This window comes from Giraffa tippelskirchi, chromosome 9, assembly GCF_054371585.1.
Source record: "Giraffa tippelskirchi isolate mGirTip1 chromosome 9, T2T-mGirTip1v1.2.pri, whole genome shotgun sequence".
Lineage (NCBI taxonomy): Eukaryota > Metazoa > Chordata > Mammalia > Artiodactyla > Giraffidae > Giraffa > Giraffa tippelskirchi.
Window position 1 is genome coordinate 101899201 of NC_137283.1, and position 25395 is coordinate 101924595.

General features: G+C 40.3%; 2 protein-coding genes across 5 annotated transcripts in view; one reads left to right on the forward strand and one right to left on the reverse strand.

Annotated features, from left to right (window-relative positions):
• NT5DC1 (5'-nucleotidase domain containing 1) overlaps positions 1 to 25395 on the reverse strand; it is a 105427-nt gene that overhangs the window by 77355 nt on the left and 2677 nt on the right. For 2 of the 4 annotated variants that reach the window (XM_081530056.1, XM_081530058.1), the window contains exons 2-6: positions 21601 to 21692; positions 19648 to 19719; positions 16931 to 17037; positions 13529 to 13608; positions 9736 to 9817 (exon numbers count right to left, since the gene is read on the reverse strand). In XM_081530056.1, coding sequence (XP_081386182.1) covers positions 9736 to 9817; positions 13529 to 13608; positions 16931 to 17037; positions 19648 to 19719; positions 21601 to 21692 — 433 coding nt within the window. Of the gene's footprint in view, positions 1 to 9735; positions 9821 to 13528; positions 13609 to 16930; positions 17038 to 19647; positions 19720 to 21600; positions 21693 to 25395 lie in introns of all 4 variants that reach the window. The other 2 variants (XM_081530055.1, XM_081530057.1) reach the window with 1 other exon arrangement.
• Positions 1346 to 8378, forward strand: COL10A1 (collagen type X alpha 1 chain). The gene is made up of 2 exons (XM_081530053.1): positions 1346 to 1499; positions 5535 to 8378. Exons 1-2 carry the CDS (start codon positions 1346 to 1348, stop codon positions 7400 to 7402), a joined length of 2022 nt encoding a protein of 673 aa, XP_081386179.1. The 3' UTR covers positions 7403 to 8378.

The window sequence follows — 25395 nt, forward strand, 5'->3', positions numbered from 1 at the left end:
ACAGTAAGTAGAGTGTTGTGAACAATGAATTTAAATCCTTCAGGGTAATTACACTGTCAGCTCTAAATTTACAGATGTCTTGCTTCTGTTTGAAAAATTTTAAATATTTAAACGCAAAAACTAAAATGTTTATATGCTAACCATATTTTACATTTCCCTTAACATCTGAGGGCTTACATTAAAATCCTGAAATACAAGACAGCATACCTACATTTTCACCATTGTGCTTCTTCCAAGCCTAAAAATAAGAATTGGGGTATGCTATTTTCATAAAAATTTAGAAACACTCATGGACACATTGACGGCTTTATGTAATAAGTGAAGAATTTAGGTGATGGTTTAAACCCACACTCCCCTCCAAAAGACTTCTTTCCCTACTTTTACATACTCCCAAGTATTTTCAACCAAGTAACACAGGAACGTGCTTTCTAAAAATATAAAGGGGCTAGGATCACCTCATCATGAACTAACAACCTAAACATCTGAATAATAACTTCTAAAATAAAATCACAGAAAAAGATGGTGCATTGCTAAAACTATTAATATATATTTAAGACAAAGAGTTTATTTTTCAATAAGAAAACAAGGAAAAGAGAGCCCAACCTGATCTTGTATGCTTGCCCAATAGAACTTTCCACCATAATTAGTGCTTTCCACCTCTGGGGCAGGGGGAGGAGCTTAAACTCAGGGTAACCTCATGGAGCAAGGGAAAAACAGTATAAATACTGCAGGACAGCTCTGGAGAGGGCATCTTCTGCAGTGCTCACCTGGGCACAGAAGAAGGCACAGAGCGCTGTAAGAAACCACCTCCAGGAACTCGAGTCCGGGTAAGTCTAGGATCGGTAGATCTCCATGTCAGTGTATTTGGAAATAAGTCTCAGGTATTTGTTTCTTTGTGATTTAAAACAATGGCTTTCCACTAAAATCACTCAGAAAGTTTAATTTGTAGCTCTCTGTAAAATAGAGCCTTAATTAAACTATATTTGCAAAAACATGTTGTAATCTGAATTTCAGTGTTTTTGAGACTATTGGTAACTTCAGTCTGTAGCAAAGATTCTGAGTTATTTAATACAGACATCCAACTACAGTTTCTGTGTTTCTTTTATTGAAATCATTTTATTTTCACTTGATTATCTGGATGCGGTTTTCAAAACCGACTAAGACATACATTCGTATAATTAACAAAATTATAACTCTCAATTTATGGAATATATTCAGGATATATACAATAAGGTTAAAAAAGTAGATGAAGAATTCATCTATGCAACATTAGAAAAATAAAACAGGTCAATAATGAAGCTATATGAAATTATTCTTTTCTGTTTTTCAGAATCCAGCTGAGATCATGCTGCCACAAACAGCTCTTTTGCTGCTAATGTCCTTGAACTTGGTTCATGGAGTGTTTTATACTGAGCAATACCAAACACCTACAGGCATAAAAGGCCCACCATCCAACACCAAGACACAGTTCTTCATCCCTTATGCCATAAAGGGTAAAGGTAAACTGAACTACATATCTTGCTCTATTAACTAGTGGGTTGTTGCTTTATATAATCTTAATGATCTCTTTAGCAAAATGTTTTTTTTAAATTTTATTTGGCATTAAATTACCTTCAAACTCCTTAAATAGCCCAAAATGATTTATGGTAAAAGTAGGTCTATTCAAGAGCATTCATATTCTTTACACAAGAATAGCAGAAAGACATACCTAAAGAATATTAGGAAATTTTAGGTGTAGAATTTTTTTCCTCAAATGTGTGCTTTTTGCACAAATAACTACCCATGATCTAGACATGTTGATTCAACCAAATTAATCATGTTTAAATTGCTTTAACTAAAAATAATTGTCCATCATACACAAAAAGAGTAGCAGGTTTATATTTTTAAATGCTTACAAAGATTTCTTTTTACAACTTATTTTTCTAGCTTACAAATCCATAGAAAATTGAGTCTTAGCTATCAAATAACATGAGATGCCCTCAAAACAAATTTAACAGGCAAATGAAGTAGCAATTCTCGTATTTTTTTTTAATGTATTTTGGTTTAGTTTAGTAGTTAAGTGCACAGACCTAACTGCAACCCTGAGTTAGTTAGTTATCCTCTCCATGCTTTAGCTCACTCATTTGTAAAACAAGGAGCCTCTATTTCAAAGGGCTGTTCTGAGACTTAAGTTAGTTAATATGCAAAGTGCTTAAGGGTTAAGTAGCTATTACTACTACTGCTTTTTTCATACTACTTCCATTATTTCTACTTCTATTATTACTTTTCTCCTCCTCTTCCTCTTCCTGCTACTCTAGTACTGGTGGTGTAGTCTTAGGTAAGTTTTAACTCTGTTCTTGAATCTGTTCTTCATCTGCTCAGCTTTCTTGACTACTATGAAGGGTACTGATATCATGTATATAAAGTACTAACAAATCCTCAAACAAGGGCAACTTTTAGGTTCATATTCACCAATTTCATTCAATAGCTATCTGGCACAAACTGCCTGCTACATTACTGAATTACACTGAGTAATATGAACTGACTGTAGGACTCAAATTTCTTTTCCGTAGTATTTTTCCATTATGCTTACATATTTTATCCTAGAAAGCTAAGAATAGTTGTCATAAAATTTAAAAATTATGCTTCTGGAGATGAATATATTTAGCAAACTGAATGTATAGGATTGCCTTTTTAAGAACAAAGATGAAAGTTTAAATGTTTCATGAAAGATAGCTTAATGATCAGAAATAAATGCATAAGTACTCAATAGATAACTTTCAATGCTCAAATACAAATACAATATGTGAAAGAAAAAAGTTAGGAAAAGAATAAAAGACAAGAAAATCTGATACTTTGCTGGAAGCAACAAATGCAATTTGAAATGCTATGACAAGCAGCACTGAATTACACTCTGTATGATCACAAATTCAGACTCTTTGTAGCTTACAAGATCATAACAAACAGTTGTGAATTAAAATAAAATGCACCACCACTATTAGAAGTTTAAAATATTTTCTATCTTTTCACCATAATATACTATATCATTTTGGTTTTTCTTTTGTAGAAAAAGTGAAAATATATCTTGCTAACAAATGAAAAGTTTAAAAGCCATATTTTAACTATTAAATCCACTTTAGCCTACTTGGTAATACAAAGTAGAAACAAATACATTATTATCCACCAGCAATTAAATGAAGACAAAAGCCCACAATTCATCTAGTGAAACACTGAATTGCTAACAGATACACAAGGAATTCCTGTGCAGTTGCTAGGCATATCTGTTCAAAAAGGTTAAAAGAGAACTCAGTCAAAACACACTAAATTATGCTGCAGAGGGTTTCATTACTGGTGAGTACACGGGAACCATACTCTGACACAATCAACCACTTTGTGGACATTCTCTCCTGGAACCTACCAGGGTTACATTCTAAGTGACAGAGATTACTGTCTTTGGAGTTTCAGTCTCAAATTGGGCTCAATTCAGTCATTCACAGCAAGACTTGCTTTTCCTCTTTAACAGTTAAAACAGATTTCCAACCAGACCAAGACAATTATTTTTATATAGACATGATCTTTATAAGATTCTGAAGCAAACCCCAATTTAATATGATTTGCGTTTTAAAAATGTCCTATTTTACTGCAAACCATTAAGAAATCCTTTATTCATTTATTCTATTTGCATGGCATTAACACTCATTCATACAGATATATCACATACATACACTAACATCAACCAACAATACATGCTAATATATGGAAATCTTTTTCATAAATTAACTTTTCTCATAGTCTTTTTCCTCATGTCATTTTCTGAAAATCAATGGGTAAATAAAACTACACATTTGTTTGAAAAATGAAATATAACTTCTAATTAGTACAACATATAAAGATACCCAAATGATTTTCCTATTTCAGTACATGTTTTAACGAGTATGCTCTGTATTTTATACTGCATTCATTATCAAATGTTTTCCAAATACCAGGAACATCTCTACCCAAGAGTATACATTAGCAACTACTGTTGGCTGACTACTTCTTACATGCCAGTTAATTAATACGAAAGATTTAAAAAATATAGTAATGTACCAACTAACATTTAAGAGAAATTATACTCAAAGACAATTTTCAATTCATTTAATATCAATTTCATTTTAGTCTTCATTTTAATTTTTGATAAATTTTGATATTTAAAGCCATTAAAGATTTAGTTAAATGGAGTTGAAGCATATTAACATGTTTTATACAAAAAAAGATGAAGCTCAAAAGTCAAGGTTCTGAGTAATTTTCAGGGTCTTTTCAGGGTTTTGACCAAACTACTCAACTACTGTGACATCTACTAAATCTACCATTACTATGAACCATTTTCTGACAGCATAAGAATCTAATATTAATAGTATACACAGACATTCTAACTATATTTCTGAGAATTTATTAAACAGAAAATTAATTTAAAATAAATCCTGCAGGTAGATATTTAAAAACATAAGTAATTTCATTACCATCTTTGCTAGCTATAGAAGAATTTCTGAGAAAAAAAGACTATTTTATCTAGAGGCATATGATAATGCTGCCTAAGATCCTTTGACATGGTAATACTTCCCCAATAGTGTATCCTAAAGCCAGGCATGCTCTGTTACATCCCACCTTTGAAAACTCTGGACACCTCTTAAAGCACTTATCACATGGACACCTGTTTTATTCCCTTTGGGACTACAGTTCTTACAGGATGTGTTTTGTGCTTTTCTTATACTTACAGTTCAATAACATATTTCACATTACAGGCACTGAATAATTTTTTAGTTTAAATTTACTATACAAGTATTTAGCTCAAATGAACCACAGATCTATGAAATCAACAATATCTGCATTAATCAAAGAAAATTTTATTTAACCATTTTAATACTATTTTATGTACCTTGCACATTAATTCTCTAATTCCTTATTTCAATTTTAAGTCAATAACAGAGAACGTAAGAGCTCATGCTTTGTACTGAGGTCAAAAACAACCAAACGAAAGAAAACCCAAAATCTAAACTGTTTTCAGCACGGTCATGGCAGATATAAATTAAAACAGACTTCGTTTCTCCTTTATCTTATAGGATAGCTTTTCTGAAGGAAAGTTGTTTTAGTTCTTAAACCTGTTCCTTATTTATTCTGTACTTGCTTTTTTCCTCTTTTCCTATCAAATGCCTTTTTTTCTTTTCCTTTTTCTAGGTATATGATTTTCCTAAAATAAATGTGCTAAGTTTACCTCCAATGCACTCTTATTCTAAATGAATTCTTCACTCCCAGCTTATTTTCATGGATCATTAGGAAGTAATGAAAGTATGATGGCAGCCACAGTCTTGTGGAAACCATCTTCTCTAGCAGTATGTTTTAAAACAATATAAATGTCTGAAAACAATATAAAATTGTCTGAAACCATTTAAGACTAGTCTGCCAAAATGGTCTGACTGACACTGTAATACCTTGTCCTCATTTATATTCTGAGAAGCAGTGGTTCCTTAGCATCACTAACCCCTTACCCCATGTGTCCTGCGCATGTTTTTCAGGTGTGTCGCTAAGAGGAGAGCAAGGTATCCCTGGTCCACCAGGCCCTGCTGGGCCTCGAGGGCACCCAGGCCCGTCCGGACCACCAGGTAAACCCGGCACCGGAAGTCCTGGGCCCCAAGGACAGCCAGGGTTGCCAGGACCACCAGGACCTTCAGCCACTGGGAAGCCAGGTTTGCCAGGACCCCCAGGAAAACAAGGGGAGAGAGGACCAAATGGACCAAAAGGAGATATTGGACCAGCTGGTTTACCAGGACCACGGGGCCCACCAGGGCCACCCGGAATCCCCGGCCCAGCTGGAATTTCTGTTCCAGGAAAACCTGGGCCACAAGGACCTACAGGAGAACCAGGTCCCAGGGGTTTTCCTGGAGAGAAGGGTGTGCCAGGGGTCCCTGGACTGAATGGACAGAAAGGGGAAACGGGGTATTGTACTCCTTGCCGCCCAGGTGAGAGGGGCCTCCCAGGTCCTCAGGGTCCCACGGGACCACCTGGCCCTGCTGGAGTGGGGAAAAGAGGTGACAATGGGTTACCAGGACAGCCAGGACTCAAAGGTGATCAGGGTGTTCCAGGGGAGAGGGGACCAGTCGGCCCACCAGGCCCTCAAGGCCCTCCTGGGGAACAAGGACCAGAAGGTATTGGAAAGCCAGGAGCTCCTGGAATTCCAGGCCAGCCAGGGATCCCAGGGATGAAAGGTCACCCTGGGGCTCCAGGAACAGTTGGGCTCCCGGGGGCTCCCGGCTTTGGGAAACCAGGCTTGCCAGGCCTGAAGGGACAAAGAGGACCTGTGGGCCTTCCAGGGAGTCCAGGTGCCAAAGGGGAACAAGGCCCAGCAGGTCATCCTGGGGAAGCAGGTCTGCCTGGACCCTCAGGGAATATGGGACCCCAAGGACCAAAAGGCATTCCAGGCAACCCTGGGCTCCCAGGCCCTAAAGGTGAGATGGGGCCAGTGGGGCCTGCGGGAAACCCTGGGGCAAAGGGAGAAAGGGGCTCCTCTGGCTTAGATGGAAAACCAGGGTACCCAGGAGAACCAGGTCTCAATGGTCCCAAGGGTAACCCAGGGTTGCCGGGCCCAAAAGGTGATGCTGGAATCGCAGGATCCCCTGGTCTCCCAGGCCCCGTGGGTCCAGCAGGAGCTAAGGGAGTGCCTGGACACAATGGTGAGGCTGGGCCCAGAGGTGTCCCTGGAATACCAGGTACTAGAGGTCCCATTGGGCCACCAGGCATTCCAGGATTCCCTGGCTCCAAAGGTGATCCGGGAACTCCAGGGCCTCCTGGCCCAGCTGGCATAGCAGTCAAGGGCCTCAATGGACCTACTGGGCCCCCAGGGCCTCCAGGGCCAAGAGGCAATGCTGGGGAGCCTGGCCTCCCAGGGCCCCCAGGTCCCCCAGGCCCTCCAGGCCAAGCAGCCCTGCCCGAGGACGTAAAGGCAGGCCAAAGGCCGTTTGTTAGTGCCATTCAGGGAGTAACAGGAATGCCTGTGTCTGCTTTCACTGTTATTCTCTCCAAAGCTTACCCAGCTATAGGTACTCCTATCCCATTCGATAAAATTTTATATAACAAGCAACAGCATTACGACCCAAGAACTGGAATCTTTACCTGTAAGATTCCAGGGATATATTACTTCTCTTACCACATTCATGTGAAAGGCACCCATGCTTGGGTAGGTCTGTATAAGAACGGGACCCCTGTAATGTACACCTATGATGAATACATCAAGGGCTACCTGGATCAGGCTTCAGGGAGCGCTGTAATCGACCTCACTGAGAATGACCAGGTATGGCTCCAGCTGCCCAATGCAGGCTCGAACGGGCTGTACTCCTCTGAGTACGTCCACTCCTCTTTCTCAGGATTCTTGGTGGCTCCAATGTGAGCATATTCCCCCTGAGCTAACACAAATCTGCTTGAAAAGGCATTCCCCAACTTCACCCCACCCTGCCCCACGAAATGCATATGGAGGTAGGCTGAAAAAATGTGACTAATTTTAGTTTTCCAAAATACAGGTCTGAGCTCTCAGATATGGTAAACATATGTGAAGACCCTCTTGAGTTTCTAGTCAGCAATCCTAAAACTCCTACAAGTTTTCTGTGAACTCCTTCAGTATTTAAAAATTTCATCCTGCTAAGTTATAAAAACGATTGCAAAAGAACCCTGAAATGTGATGCTAAATCATGTCAAATTTGATTTCAGAAGTTCAGCATTTCCTTTTAAAAATAAGTCTGTTTCTGACAATTAACAAGAAAATTTCCAGGAAACATCCAGGAGATGTCATATATCTTTATGGGACTTAAATACTTGAATATTCAAATTTAAAAAACACTATATACGCTGAGAGCTTTCTGATGGTGCATTACTTGAAGGCTTAAATGGCCCCTTTTGTCAGTATCTATTCAAGTATACAGGTGCATATAGACTTTTTACAGCTCTCATAAGAAACCCAAAATATTAATGTTAAAGTTAATAAGAAATGCAAGGTGCTTTAATCATGAACCTTTTCAAACTTTTCTGTGGATTGCTGAAAGCTTTCTATATACCCTTTACAACTCGGAAATGGTGTCTAACCTATTTTATTTATTTGACACAAGTGTGATTAACTTGCTTTAATGACTTCTATATAATGTTAATATGATTTTGTGGGTTTATAGAGTATTAGCATATGTACCTTGGGCCTCCCATTACAGTGAAATTGTAATATCAAGGGTTTCAAAGTCTGACTAGAAATGAAAAGATATTATTTATTTCTGCTCTGTACTGTATTTTAACGTTTCTGTTTAGAACTCTTAAGCTGTGCCTCATGAAATGTTTTATCTACTCCTTATTTACAATGCAATAAAATGACATCAATAGATGATTATGTTGAATTTATTTGAAACCAGAAATTTGCTATTCTCAACCACTCTTTTAAGGGTTTTCATTTTACAAAGTTTACAGAAAGTAAAATGATAAAGTGGTGGGTAGCTTTTACAATGGTCATGGATATACCCTTCTACTGGAGATGGGCATTCCCACACACCCAAGCACTCATTGTGGACTGTGAAAAGCCATCAAACAGAATCACATGTGGTCTACAGGGTGAAGGGCTGGTGACTGGGAATAGAAAAGTAAGACAATCACCCAAGTCAGTGATATTCTTCTAGGAAGGAAAGAAGCAGGCAGCAGAGAAACATGTAGTTTGAACAAATATTCTGCAGTTAGTATTCACTGCCTTGACATGTTTTTAGTCATAATATTTAGGATCATTTTGATGGTTTAAATGACATTAAAAGGCAGGCAAGAATTTTTATGCCAATCAAAAGGCAACATTTTTATTTTTCTCAGCTGAAAAACACTGCCTGTGAGCATCCATCAGTCCACTGGCTGAATTAGTGTGTTCAAGTCACTCAGGTACCATACTACAAAGGCATCTCTTAATGCCTTAGAAGCAATGTGTCTGTGTAACCCAAGCAAACCTGTGGATGGAACTGTAAAAGCTTGGGCTTGGGTTGCTGATCTCTGCTCCCATTCTGTGTGAGCTCAACCTGCTTTTAAGCATTAAGAATAGAATTTTCACTCTTCCTCTCTGTCTGTAATTACTACACTAATGGTTACAGCTGTCACCAATCTTATTTCCAAGCCAAGAAAGAGCAAATTCTGGGGTATCCACAAATGGGTCCTATTAGTAAGCATGTAAAGACAGCATCTCTTAGAATACTGGCAATGATGGCCATTAAACAGACATGAAGAAAAGAAGCTCTTAGAATATAACCAGTATCAACTTTATACCAATATCTAGGGCCAAATTAAATCCTAATTAAGGTACATAAAAAATAGGTTCCTTCTAAGTAATTCATTATACGCACAGCATTGAACAAACATCTAAAGCCTCTCTTCAAGAAATGGAGACACAGACATAGAGAATGAACTTGTGGACACAGCCAGGGAAGGAGAGGGTAGGACAAGTTGAGAAAGTAGCACAGACATACATACACTAACTATCATGTGTAAAACAGATGACTAGTGGGAAGCTGCCATATAACACAGAGCTCAGCCTTGCACTCTGTGACAACCTAGAGGGCTGGATGGGGTGGGAGGGAGGCTAAAGAGGAAAAGGGATATATGTGTAATTATGACTGATTCATGTTGATGTATGGCAAAACCTACTGCAACACTGTGAAGCAATGATCTTCCAATAAAAAAAAAAATAAAGTCTCTTTTCATATTACTCACCTTTAAAAGCTGACATTTTATAATTATGTTGTATACCAGCAATTATGTCCTTCCAAAAATCAAATGGTTTTTGACCACTGTTCTGCTAAAGAAAAAAAACCAAATCCAAATGTGACACATGTAATAATTCTGTTTTTAAGCATAGTAGAAAACACTTGGCAAACAACTATAATATTACTGTACTCTAAAATAGGGATTCATGTTTTAGGAAATATAACAGATTAATAAAACTTCTCACTTTTCCAAATGTGATTGTAGAAAAATATCTTCCATGAAAATCACTGCTATAGAGATGTATATACATATGACTAAATATTAATGTAACCCAAATAAAATAAAACTGTCCATGCATTATAAAGTCTAAACATTACACACTACTTTTAACATATGAACAAATCTACAATGTAATAGCTTAGGAGATATCAGGATATGTCACTTCCTGTACCATGGCATCAATGGAGCTAAAAGGCCTGCAGCCTTAAAACCTCAAAAACTGGTTACTTTACAATTCTGTGCACATTTACCTGAGTTTCAGTATACAAGAGCATCAAGTCTCTACAGGTGAGATGAAGGAGGTTTCTAATCCAAAATTCAAATCATTTTTGCTAAGTTTATTTTTTTTAAACTCAGAAAGCAAGTAAATAGGAAAATAAACAACCCTATAGCCCCGTGCTTCCTTGGACACATTAACCAGTGTCCTTCTATCTAAACAAAGACCAACTACTAGATAGTATTTAAATTATATCAAGCACAAAATATTTAAAGACCAGTGCTTTTGTTTACAGTCACTATAAAATGAGAAGCTGACTCCATCCCATAATAACAACTTCAATAAGCCAGAACTGTGGCGCAACAGAAACTTTCACAAACACATGACTATAATTATGATTCAAAAATAAAACATCACCTAGTCCTATCAGAATGTAGAGTTCCAAAGAGTAGCAAGTAGAGATAAGAAAGCCTTCCTCAGTGATCAGTGCAAAGAAAGAGAGGAAAACAATAGAATGGGAAAGACTAGAGATCTCTTCAAGAAAATTAGAGATACCAAGGGAACACTTCATGCTAAGATGGGCTCAATAAAGAACAGAAATGGTATGGACCTATGAGAAGCAGAAGATATTAAGAAGAGGTGGCAAGAATACACAGAACTATATAAAAAAGATCTTCATGACCCAGATCACTCATCTAGAGCCAGACATCCTAGAATGCGAAGTCAAGTGGGCCTTAGGAAGCATCACTACAAAAAAAGCTAATGGAGGTGATAGAATTCCAGTTGAGCTATTTCAAATCCTAAAAGATGATGATGTGAAAGTGCTGCACTCAATATGCCAGCAAATTTGGAAAACTCAGCAGTGGGCATAGGACTGGAAAAGGTCAGCTTTCATTCCAATCCCAAAGAAAGGCAATGCCAAATGAGGCTCAAACTACCGCACAATTGCACTCATCTCACACACTAGGTAAAGTAAGGCTCAAAATTCTCCAAGCCAGGCTTCAACAGTACGTGAACCATGAACTTCCAGATGTTCAAGCTGGTTTTAGAAAAGGCAGAGGAAACAGAGATCAAATTGGCAACATCCACTGGATCATCCAAAAAGCAAGAGTGTTCCAGAAAAACATCTATTTCTGCTTTATTGACTATGCCAAAGCTTTTGACTGTGTGGATCACCACAAACTGTGGAAAATTCTGAAAGAGATGGGAATACCAGACCACCTGACTTGCCTCTTGAGAAATCTATATGCAGGTCAGGAAGCAACAGTTAGAACTGGACATGGAACAACAGACTGGTTCCAAATAGGAAAAGGGGTACGTCAAGGCTGTATATTGTCACTCTGCTTATTTAACTTATATGCAGAGTACATCATGAGAAATGCTCAGCTGGATGAAGCACAAGCTGGAATCAAGACTGCCGGGAGAAATATCAATAACCACAGATATGCAGATGATACCACCCTTATGGCACAAAGCGAAGAACTAAAGAGCCTTTTGATGAAAGTGAAAGAGGAAAGTGAAAAAGTTGGCTTAAAATTCAACATTCAGAAAACTAAGATCATGGCATCTGGTCCCATCACTTCAACGCAAATAGATGGGCAAACGATGGAAACAGTGACAGACTTTATTTTCTTAGGCTCCAAAATCACTGCAGATGGTGACTGGAGCCATGAAATTAAAAGACGTTTACTCCTTGGAAGAAAAGTTATGACCAACCTAGACAGCATATTAAAAAGCAGAGACATTACTTTGCCAACAAAGGTCCATCTAGTCAAGGCTATGGTTTTTCCAGTAGTCATGTATGGATGTGATAGCTGGACTATAGAGAAAGCTGAGCACTGAAGAATTGATGCTTTCGAACTGTGGTGTTGGAGAAAATTCTTGAGAGTCCCTTGGACTGCAAGGAGATCCAACCAGTCCATCCTAAAGGGAATCAGTCCTGAATATTCACTGGAAGGACTGATGCTGAAGCTGAAACTCCAATACTTTGGCCACCTGATGCAAAGAACTGACTCATTTGAAAAGACCCTGATGCGGGGAAAGATCGAAGGTGGGAGGAGAAGGGGATGACAGAGGATGAGATGGTTGGATGGCATCACTGACTCAATGGATATGAGTTTGAGTAAACTCAGGGAGTTGATGATGGACACAGAGGCCTGAAGTACTGCAGTCCATGGGGTTGCAAAGAGTCAGATTTGACTGAGCAACTGAATTGGACTGAACTGAGTCCTATCAGAAACATCATTGTAATTTTTAATGACAATATATGCAAAAAGGAAAGTGATTCTGGTATAAAACCAATTTACGTTCATATGTCTTAAGCTCTAAGTATAAAACTGATATAACCAGAGATCTATTTAATCCTGATACCTAGGAAAAGAAAAAAGTCTATATACATTAAACTATGCTCAAAATGATTATTTTTAACATTTCATTCCATTTTTCTGGTTTTATACTATTTAACAATGCTTAAAAAGACACATGGATTTATCCTTAGATTTATTTTTTTTAAAAACTCTGCTAACGAAACTAAGAAATATTTCTCCATATGCAAGTTTGGTATTTTCTTTTTCTAGACTTTTTCACTCCCTGCTGGAGAACAGGTTTATTATCCTTAGGTATGGTCATTATTTAATTTTCCAAAAATACTTTGACCAATTTCTCTATGTCTTTCCTCCTTGGTCACCTCTGAAACCACAAAGGAAACTGAGTAAAATCTCAACTCAAAAGACATATATAATTAAGTCCTCTGTGTGTGTGTGTGCTTAGTAGCTCAGTCATGCCTGACTCTGCGACACTATGGACTGTGGTCCGCCAGACTCCTCTGTCCATGGGGATTCTCCAAGCAAGAATACTGGGCTGGGCTGCCATGCCCTCCTCTGGGGGATCATCTCAATCCAAGTCTCCTGCATTGCAGACGGTTTCTTTACCATCTGAGCTACCAGAGAAGCTCAAAGTCCTCCGATTTATGGCCAAATACCTATCATGCTGCTGCTGCTGGTAAGTCGCCGTCAGTTGTGTTTGACTCTGTGCGACCCCATAGACGGCAACCCACCAGGCTCCCCGTCCCTGGGACTCTCCAGGCAAGAACACTGGAGTGGGTTGCCATTTCCTCCTCCAGTGCATGAAAGTGAAAAGTGAAAGTGAAGTCGCTCAGTCGTGTCCGACTCTTCACGACCTCAGGGGCTGCAGCCTACCAGGCTCCTCCGTCCATGGGGTTTCCCAGGCAAGAGTACTGGAGTGGGGTGCCATTGCCTTCTCCAAATACCTATCATAGAGTCTAAGAAATGAGTCCCCACTCACCTTTGTTAAAGAGTCCACCACTCTGGCACATAGAAGAGCTCCAGGCAGGTCAAAGTAGTTATCATAAAAGTAGTATTTTCCTAAAAAGAACACAATTTTAAACTGGGATCAAATTAATGCCTCATTTAGGTGATACAGAAATTTGGCTAAAGAGGCTATGTTTTGGTTTAGTTACTTAAAGGGGCTTCTACTTCAATTCAGAACCACTCTACTACAGCCTGTCATCCATTGCCTTTTAAAGAAGGCTTCAGCTATAATGGCTCTATTAATATAAAAAGTTATAATAAAAATATGATATGCATAAGTTAAGCATTTTATTTAAAACATTTTTAATATAAAAATTAAAGACTATATCATAAATATGAAATAGATTATGAAAAAGTCACAATTTTTACTATCAGTGTCACTGAATTTTAAAACCATCAACCTAACACTGGAGTACCACGAAGTGCATTCGCTAATCTGTGTTGGTTGATCTCCTGGAGTCTCACATTCAATCTTTATGCAACTTCAGACAAATTTCAGTACAATGTAAGAACAGCCAGGGTAAGAAAAGGAATACAAAAAAAAAAAATGTGTCCTCACCTTACGGACACAGTGTGTGCTTATCTTAGAAAAACTCAGAAGCACAGCACAGGCACCCTCCAGATCCTGGAGAGCAGAGGGTTTGATTTATCCTCCTTGGCCTGAGGCTAGAATTAAAGTTGAGCCCTTCCTTGGCACTGACAGCACTTTTGAATCTGCTGTCCCTGGGCAGGAAACACTTTTGAGGACCCACGTCACACCATCCCCTTGGTCCATGGCTGACCCCGGCCACAGCTGTGTTGAACACCACTGTGCTTCCTCAAGCCACACCTGTGACATTCCCTCTCTCTGGAAGCCTCTAGAGCCCATGTGGCAAGCCTCAACGGACAGGTCAGGAATCAGTGAATGCAGGCCCCAACATCCTGTCCCTTGGGTTGACAATTCTGGGAAGCATTCTCTGCACTTCTCCTCAGAAGTCCTGGTGCCATCCAGGGCCCTTCTCCGTCCACGTCACACCCTCACTGCTCTCTCGCTCCTGCATACTGCAAGCGGGAGCGACCACTCTGCTTTGAGCACAAACCTCACAGAGTCCTCTCTCCTGAGAAGTCCTGGTACAAAGAGGAATCAAACAGAATCAACAGGTGGAGCCAGATTTCAGTTTAACGTAAGGGCGTACTTTTCAAATGGTCACAATTACTTTTGTGCAGATTATTATAACGGCCTGCCCCCTTCCTCCATTTGTAAGCTATGTATGAGGTTATGGAACATAGCAGTCTTGTGTCTTAGTGTCTACTACGCACAATTTCCAGTATATTGTAGGCACTCAATAAATGCTTGTTGAATGATCCAAAAATTGAATGGATTATAGTCAACCTTTGAACAACACAGGTGTGAACTGCACAAGTCCACTTTTACGTATATTTTTTTCAACATGTAAATAAATACAATAAATACTATAGCAGTACACGATCTGTGACCTGCAGTAGGTTGAACCCACAGATGCAGAAACTCAGACAGGGAGGAACTCCATAGTAGGGAGGGCTGACAATAAAGTTATACTCAGATTTTCAACTTCTTGAGGTAAGAGTCCCTAATTCCTGAGTTGTTCAAGAGTTAGCTGTATGTTGGAAAGAAAAAGTGTCATGGTAATTAAGAGAAAACTCTCTGTAAGATCCAGATGTTTATCCCTTTAAATGTTATTTACTTAATGCCCCTCACATCTTCATGTCAAATTATCAAGAATATAACAGAAACAAAGTCTGTTAATTCACAAACTGGTTGCATAGGTTTGTATGTCCTTTTCCTCAGTTAAGAATATTTTGGTTGGCACAGTCTTCTTGTTTTTTCACTTTTTCACAGCTGAAATTGTGGGGGGAACATCTCAGACTAGTTCTCACTCTTAAGAAAGGTTAGGATGTCTTTGTCAGTATGAGGAAAAGCAAGAATTTGGAAAAAAGGCAGAAGACGGCCCACATACACATCTACCCACACTGCTATGCTATAAGACCATATGACACGCCAGGGCTGCAGGGACCAGGACAGTGGACACAGATTCCCAAGGCTCACTACCCGCAACGCATCTAATCTCTTGGTCTGTGATACCAGAGTAACCTGCCTGAACCAGCCAGCTGGTATAAGTGGACCTGCCCAGTTCAAACCCATGTTATTCACTTCTATTTACAGCTGCTTACATCTGGACAGGTGGCACAGTGGTAAAGAACCCACCTGCCAATGTAAGAGGCACAAGAGACACAGGTTTGATCCCCAGGTCAGGAGGATACCCTGGAGTAGGAAATGGCAACCCGCTCTAGTAAATTCCATGGACAGAAGAGACTGGCGGGCTACAGCTCACAGAGTCTAAAAGAGATGGACGTGAATAAGCATGCACACATGTACACATACATCTGGACAGACAACAGGAGTTTTCCTTACCACTTGAATAAAAAGTAGATCTATCCATTTAACTTCCTAGCTATTATGAGTTGAGATGTGTGAAAGCATTCTACACCTAACCCCAAGGTGAAATCTGTTTTTCCTATCAACTTAATAAAATAACACATACTTCTCAACATTTTCGTTTCACTATGAGAAAACAAACCACCCAAAGACAGCAAATATGACAAACAAAAACATGAAAGCAATAAGCAATAACTCCAACTATTTTCCACTTACTACATTTTCGAAAGGAAAATAGATACATTTCAAAACTGTAGTGTGGGAAAAAAATGACCAAAAAAATCTAGAACAAATGAAAAACTAACAATTAAGACTTTTAATGAGGTCTATCTGTTTATAAGTGTTTTAATCATTCTTTATTAATTTATGCATATTTGTTGTCTATAAATAATTTTTGAAAAATCTTTTCATGTTTGCTCATGGTAAAATTCTTTAAGGAGAGTGAGAAAAAGTTGTGTAAAATCACTCGCAATAAAGAGGAAAAAAACGACGATGGCAGAAGATACTAGAAATGACAGGAAAGAAAAGAATTCTAGAAAACAGGAGAGGTGAGGAATATGAATGTGGGGAGAAGCGGGGAAGAGAGAAATAAAAGGATTGTGCATGCAACGAATTAATAAAAATAAAGAGTAAGTAATGTATTATTCCTAAGTGCTAGCCTTCTTTATTCCAGAACAAGTAAAAGGTGGAAGTAAACCGCGAATCAACAAAAACGTTAAATAAAACAGAACCAACTGCCAAAGAGAAACCAGACACACATGGGAAATAACATATCCAATCTCTATGAAACCACAGTTGCTCTCCTGTGCATCCTGCCCAGCAGGGAGCAAGGACAGTCTGCTCTGTGTCCTGATGTCACAGGTTCAGGGTCCAAAACAACAGGGGAGGGAATGGGGGCGCTGCCCCACACAGGAACCGTACCTGACCGGAAGGCCATTCCCGTGTCCGGCATGAAGTGCTTCCACTCCCTCCTGCCGAACTCCTCCGCCAGCGCCTCTGGAGCCAGCATCTTTGTGCCGTGGCTGGCCCTGGTTTGAGAAGAGGAGGCACATGGTTCATCAGTGGTTCCCTTGAACACTCCCTCCTCCAGCTTTGCTATTATTAATTTATTAATTCACCCTAAAGGTTTTTTTTTTTAAGAGAAAGGTTTTCAACTGGATGACTTCCCTATTTAGGATCCTATAAGGTATTTCCCCCTTTATTATGTTATTTCTTAAATTTTATTTTTAAAATTTTTATTGGAGTATAGTTGTTTTACAGTGTTGTATTAGTGTCTACTGTACAGCAAACTGAATCAGCGATACATAAACATATATCCCCTCTTTTCTGGAAGGCTCTTGACAGTCTTTTTCTTCCTCCATTTCACCCATCAACCAGCAAGTGATCAGGAGAAGCGTACTCTGAGGTCAATGCTGTGATAGGTGCCCCAGACCAATCTATAAACTACAACTTCTCTGGGAGAAATAGGACAAGCCTTGCCTAAGAAGCTGCCAATTAACTATGCAGATAAGACTTGCCTAACGGAACAATGAGGAAACAACTGCAGGGACTAGGTGGGAAGCTGGCCTATGGGGAGGAGAGAGTGCAACAGTCAGAGCGTGAGCTGAGGCCTGCAGGAGGAGAGATGTGCCTGGTACCCCGGGCTGCGCAAGCACAGGGACTATGAAGATGAAGATGGGGTAGTAACATGCCACTCAAGGACATAAAGTAGCTAAAAACACAATGGGGAACAGTAAGATGAACGTGGCAAAACTTGGAACAGGAAGACAAGAAAGTAGCTATTTTCTGTGCTCAAACTACTGCTTTTACATTGGTTGGCCCTGGTTAAGAGAATCTCACCCTACAGAAAAACAGTTAATATTTCACATAGTTTACTATGAGAAATTATAATGCTAGGGAGTATCATTCTTCTTTTCTTGGAGTTAGACTGTGGTAGCAAAGCAAAATGAAGAAAATGGAAATGAAATAAGAAAGGCAAATGGAGGAAAATCACAATTAGGATCCTTTTTATAGAGAGGTTAACATTTACATAATAAAAGCTATATTAAAGGTGGGAGAATCTTGAGAAGGAAATATGATCAGAAAAGGTATCTACTATGTCATTTGAAAGCAGGCATCAAGGATATAAGCTTATAAACTCAGGAGGAGCTGGAGGTTAGCCAAACTTGAATGGAGATGGTCAGACCTTGGGGAAATGATGTTGGGAATGGGGACAGACAAACAGACAGAACAAAGAAAGAAGCAAAGTTGCAGGATGCTTTCTATTCTTTTAACCATGACTGAAGATAGCCAAGTACACTGTAAGAATCTGAAAGGGACATTAAAGGTCACGGTCAAAGCTGCACTGCGTGTGTGTGTGTATGTATGTATGTGTGTATATACATACATTTATATTTATTTATACATACAAATGAATACATACACTCATATCTCTAGCTGCCTGAGGAAAAAAGATGCAAATCAGTTACAAAATTGTCAGAAGTGGAGTGACATCTGCTCCAGCTAGCTCCACCTTAGGGGACAGTCTGGGTAGAGTGTGAGCCTCTACTGTACAAAAGGAATGATGCCCAAAGGGAGAGTGTGTGCAAGGGGTGAGCATCCTCTTCTTGGACTCTAACTGAGTCAGCATAAATAATAAATCGCACAACTGCACGGCCATGTTAACTTGCCTGTACTGTCAGTATTGGAAGGAAAATAGATGCTTACCCCATGTTACCTTCTGTAAGACACAGAGCAGTGATAGCAGCTGCTTTTCCATTGCTTGTGCTGTGCTGTGCTATGCTAAGTTGCTTCAGTTGTGTGCAACTCTTTGCGACCTTATGGACTATAGCCTGCCAGGCTCCTCTGTCTACACTTGCCCTATTATTAACACTCAAAGTGTTGGATTCACCTTCCCTGGTGGCTCATAAGGCAAAGAATCTGGCTGTGATGCAGGAGACCCAGGTTCAATCTGTGGGTCAGGAAGATCCCCTGGAGAAGGGAATGGCAATCCACTCCAGTATTCTTGCCTGGAGAATTCCATGGACAGAGGAGCCTGGCGGGCTATAGCTCATGGGGTTGCAAAGAGTCAGACACGACTGAGCAACTAACACTAACTAACTAAGAAAAGGGAAGGAAGGGGAGTCAGCACTAAGCTTGGGAGGGGGAGACACTGATGAAGGCTGGAGGAATCTAGAAACACTTTGAGAAGCCGAGACACAACATGAGTTCTGCATGGGGGCAAATTTGGACAAGTGGAAGAAGAAAGCGAGTTGTGCCTAGACCACCAATTCTACCCCATGTCCATTCTCTTCTTCCTTAATAAAGAGAGTTTCAATTTTACTCCAGCTTAACATGATAAAATTCCCAAGCTCTTTTGCAGTAGAGGTGGTCGAAAAGCAAGTTAACATTCTACTGTATTTCCTGCGCAAATATTTCTGATAAGCTAAATTTAAGACCTTTCAATCTAATGCTCCCAGATTTATATTTAAATGGCTCAAATGATTCCTACAAAGACCTGCAGGCACACAGACAATCTCTCATCTGACTGACTAAAGTAATAATCTTGTTTAATCCATACCTTAACAGTCTAATCCTACATGGTAATAAAACGTCCTAGGAAAGAGTAAAGTTTTGACACCACAACTAAATTCTATTACCTGAGCACAGTGCCGTTATCTGCAAGTTTAATGAAGTTCCCATCTTCCAGATCCAGTGCCAAGCCCTTGCAACTGAAAGAGAAAAGTCTGATTACCAATCAGTTCACATACTTATTAATACTTAACTCAAGAAATAATAACTTATATTTTCAAAAAGTCATACTACTAAAAAAAGACTCTGCCAGCCAGGTGAATAACATGTTAATCAAACAAGTAAGCTCTTGAATTCTAAAATTCAAGAATTCTAAAATTAAATATCCTCAGAGCAAGTACATGAGGAAAACTGCTATGCGGGCAAACCAAGGACAGAATATTTAGTGTCTAAACTCTTTGAGCTGAGAAAAAAAAAAAACTCAGAACAAAAAATGAGCTCCATTGTATGCCTCTGCTAAAATGTACCAATGTTCTTCATTAAATAAAACACACACAAACACACATTCACATTTTACAAGTTAAGATCTTAGCCAGAATCTTTTCTGTACTCTTTAGACTCTGCCTCAATTTAGGTCAGGCTATAAGAACTAGCCCTCTGGGCTAGGCATATTATTGAAAACCACTAAAAGAAAGTCAAACACTAAGTTTTAGGTTCTTCACTGTAAAAGACTTATGGGATTTGGGAAGAAAAATGGGTTCAGGGTCATTATTATGAGTAACCAAAATAAGAAGGCATAATGGCCACCAAATACCAACAGAATGAAAAGAAAAGGACAGGGTACTTTACAAGCATTATTTGCTTTGGTCCACAGTAACATTTCCATAGCAATTTCATATAGCAAATGTTTCTGTGTCCTCCTTTTCAGAAAGGGGTAAATCAAAAAGGACGAACCAAACACCGGAAGAATGCATAATAGATGAACACTGTTGCTCTAGAATTATTTCTGGATGTATTTTTCATGTGTTTCAGGACAACTATTAATTTTCAACTGAACAATTTAAAGTGGTTTAACAGGACTTTTGTTTGTTTTTATTGGTTAAATGAGGAAGAAAGACAAAGGAAACCTTGGGAAGTTGACACTCCTAAGCCAGGAAGGGAGTAAGCTGTCAAGAGTCTCTATTATAGTCAAGAAGAGAGAGAAGTCGCCCAGTCGTGTCCGACTCTTTGCGACTCCATGGACTGTAGCCCACCAGGCTCCTCCGTCCATGGGCTTGTCCAAGCAAGAATACTGGAGTGCGTTGCCATTTCCTTCTCCAGGGGATCTTCCCGACCCAGGGATCGAACCCAGGTCTCCTGCATTGTAGGCAGACGCTTTACCACCAGGGCATTGTAATATCTACATAGGAATATCTACCCAAATTACACAAAAACAGATGTCCTAATTCAGACACTTATTAAAAACATGGCAATTCCCAGGTGGCACAATGGTAAAGAATCTGCCTGCCAATGCAGGAGACGCCAGAGATACGGGTTGGATCTCTGGGTCGGGAAGATCTCTTGGAGCAGGAAATGGCAACCTGCTCCAGTATTCTTGCCTGGAACATTCCAGGACAGAGAAGCTTGACAGGCTATCGTCCACAGGATTGAAAAGAATTGGACATGAATGAGTGCATGCACACGCATACACACACACACATTCAAAACATGGTGATTTCCACCTCTTTTCATACAATTTTGTATAGGAAGGGCAATAAAAGAATTTTTTAATAAAAGATGTAAATTTTAGAGACAGTTCTTAATCTCTGAAACTCTTAATGACGACAGATTTAACCCATGCAAAAATACCCAAATTAGTCACATTCGCTCTTAGCTTAATTTTCGTATTTAACTAAGCAAGTCTAAAAATAGAAAGGATTTTAATCCATCAAATATAAAATTTTTAGTACAGAAGGCATTCTGTCCTTTGGCTCAACTTCACATTTCACTTTCTGTCTCCGTGGAAGAAGAAGCATTAAAATTTTATCCACAAGAATTAAAAACCAGAGGGAATGTACAGACCTTTAAAAAGAGCTGCTTACCAGAAATCCCAATCCTCTGGGGTCACCATGAGTAATCCTTTGTCATACCCTTTCTCCTTGACCAGGAACTGAGCAAAGCTATTATAAATGAGCTGTTAACAGAAAGGAAAAGAGACTAAATGTAAATTTCACTATTCCTTCTTAACTTCACAGGCCTGAAGACCTATTGGAATCAGCCACGAGACAAGTGGGAAAGAATTTGTATTGTCTGTTAATTGTGAAGCTCAGCAGGTTAACACTCCTTCCCAGCAATTTATGCACCCCTGCGAGCCCCAGGTAGCTGCTGTCTTTTTTACACTATCAATGTACAATCATACAACCAAGGACAATTATTAATCTTACTCCCGAAGCCTAACGGCTTGGAGATCATTAAGACTTGACAAAGCTTTGTAAATTGATTTAACACTTTACCAGATGATAAACATACTGACCACTCTACATCCATCCTCTGTCCATCCTTTCCAGAAGGCCCCATGGCAGCTGATAACGCTACTTCATATACTTGAGCCCCACACAGTGGAGGCCGCCTCACTGGCCCAGACCTTGGCACAATCTACACCTAAGTCAGTGTGCACTTATAGAAAACCCCTGTCAAGGACACCTAACATACACCAATCACAATCCACATGTCAGCTTTAGCTCGCTTACCTCTCCCTAGAAAACAAGACCCTCAGTCCCTATCAGGAAATTCCCAACCTCCTGGCCAATCAGGCCCTGTTTTTGCGTTGCCTCGTCTAACACTATAAAACATGGTCATGCCCAAAATCTCTGGGAAAGAGTGCTCCACTGCCTGTGGGGCCACTGCACTCCCCTAATCCACGTTTTCTCTAAATGAAAAGACATCAAATTCATTACTACTTTTAGTTTTGTCACTTGACACGGGGGAATCTCCCTTGTAGCTCAGCTGGTAAAGAATCTGCCTGCAATGCAGGAGACCCCGGTTCAATTCCCAGGTCAAGAAGTTCCACTGGAGAAGAGATAGGCTATGCACTCCAGTATACCTGGGCTTCCCTGGTGGCTCAGCTGGGAAAGAATCTCCCTGCAATGAGGGAGACCTAGGTTTGATCCCTGGGTTGGGAAGATCCTCTGGAGAAGGGAAAGGCTACCCACTCCAGTATCCTGGCCTGGAGAATTCCATGGACTGTATAATCCATGGGGTCGCAAAGAGTTGGGCATAAGTGAGCAACTTTCCTTTTCTTTCTTTCTTCTACAGGGGAAATCTCAAAGAGAAATACACATGAGGACCAGGCAGGTAATCTACAGGAGGAATCACAGCGCCTTCATCAGACACAGGGACTCTCTCTTTTTATGCCCTGTAAGATAAGCTGAGGGGAAAAAACAAACAAACAAACCTCTGGAAGCAAGCATAAAAGTAAATGCTCTGCTGACTGCTGACAGATTTCATTCTCAACAACAAAATTCCAGGTTTTTTGAGACTGAACAGTGTCCAAGAGGACACACAGAGGATCCTGACCCTTCTTCTGCAGCTGTTAGCCCATGACAGGTTTCCACAGCACCGGAATGGCACAAAGAGGAAGCGGGAATAGATACAGCAGGAAGAGTAGAAGGCCTCCGTGAGGGAGTGATGTTCACCCTGACATCCGCAGGACAGAGCAGTTAGCTGAGTGAATCCAGTGGGGAGAGGGCCACACAAGTCCAGGGGGCACACAGCTCCAGTTGGGGACTGGGGTGATGAGTGTCAGGAGGTAAGTACAAAGAAAGCAAAGGCCCCTTGTCAAATAGAGCTGTTTCCTGTCATAAAGCTAATGAAAATGGCCATACATGTACCCCACATGATGTGACCGTGATCCAGGTCAGTTGTTCAGAGTTATATTAAGTCAACACTATGCATCAACAGTCCTCAACCTTGGAGGTGAGTCAGAACCACACTCAATAGTTCTTAAAACCACCCAGACATTCCAAGCCTCTAGGATAGGGTGGGGCCCCTACCAAATTCCTGAAACTCTGAGATGACTGAAAATCACTGACTTCGATGTTATATGAATTTTCACTCATATGAATTATCAATCATAAAATGTACTGAGTCACTCAAAGGTACAAAGTACTATGGACAAAAAAAAAAAAAAAAATACACGTTATGATCCTGCCTGCAAGAAACCAGTGCCCTGGGATTAACAGATGTAAATCCCATGTGTAATGTAAATAAATCCTCAGATGCTTAGAGCAGCGCATGGCATACAAGTAAATTCAATTTAGGTATTGCTATTATCCTCAGTCATGTGCTGGTTAAAAAAAAAGAAAAGCCCTGACTCATAGCCTTTGTTCAATTTCATGGAACAGATAACCCCCTACCATGGCCCATTTCAAGCTACCAATGGTTACTGCACACCATTAGACTTGCCTCTGGTCAAGGTTAAGTTTTTTCAGCCTTGGACAACTGGAATTTCTCACCCTTTGTCAATATTGATCAAGACACGGATATGTGATTTCAATAAGGTCAGATTTCTTCCCAAGGCAAAGAGCCCTTTCCAGCAGTGCTGCCTATGGGGGCACCCACAGCTGTGTTTGGAGGAGAAAGTTCTATAATAGGAGAGAATGGGGTCAATGTGTAAGGAGAAGCAGAGAATAGCAGTGCTGAGAAACATAGGGAAGGCTGTGTCTTTGGAAGCCCTCTTCTAGTCCTAAGCCCTTGGCCCTTGAAGCTTTTCCTTAAATTACGTTGACTCACCCCAGAAGCCTTCACGGCATAGGGCCTCCACTACCCACCCCTTCCTCTCCGGCCTTAGCTGCCACTTACTTTCCCAACAGTCTCACCTGACTAATGATCATGCAGAATCCCCAGCGGTTGCAAACTGGTGCCCTGCGGGTTGTAGGCAGACCACAAATTATATCTAGTTCCCACTGAAGGATGCCAGATAAAATGTGAAATTCCTAGGTCAATTGGATTTTCGGCTAAACAGCAAATAACTTTATAATATAAGCATAGCCCATGAGATAGCTGGAACACACATACACTAAAAATGTTTGTGTTCTTTGAAACTCAAATTGAACCGGATGTCCTGTATTCGCTATATCTGGCAACCCCATAATTCTGCTGTGTTTTGAAAATGAGCTGGCACTGAAAAAAATTGACAGACTTCTCACACAAGCTTCAATTTCTAACTTGTCTTGAGAGAATTAGATCTGGCAAGACTGAGCCTCTACGCCCCATGGCAAATGCTGGCAGATGAGCACGGCTGTGTATGTGCCTTCTCCTGGCTGCCAGAGGCCCCACCTTCCCAGTTGCACATTCAGGTTAACTGCCTGGCCCGAACACTCCTGAGTCTGCAACTCCAGGACAACACAGGTGTCATCATTTCTAGGATGCTTTTCCTGAGCCCCTGGTGAGATGACACACCCAGTTCCATATTTGCACAACACTGGACTTATGAAAGGGCTTCCCACGTGGGGCTGGTGGTAAAGAACCCACCTGCCACTGCAGGAGACACAGAGACTCTGGTTCAGTCCCTGGGTTGGGAGGATCCCCTGGAAGGAGGGCGTGGCAACCCACTCCAGTATTCTTGCCTGGAGAATTCCGAGGACAGAGGAGCCTGGTGTGCTATGGTCCATAGGGTCACAAAGAATCGGACATGACTGAGGCGACTTAGCACACAGCACACTGCACTTACTAAATATGCTGCCCATGAGGCACTCAAGGGACCCACCATGCAGCCACCACTGCCATTTCCAGTATCTTCTCCTGTCATTCCCCACCTTCTGCTTGATACCCAGCAGATCCAGGTGTTGTTTCTCATCTCTTGGTCCTTGCCTTGGCCATATTTCCTCTGCCTGAAA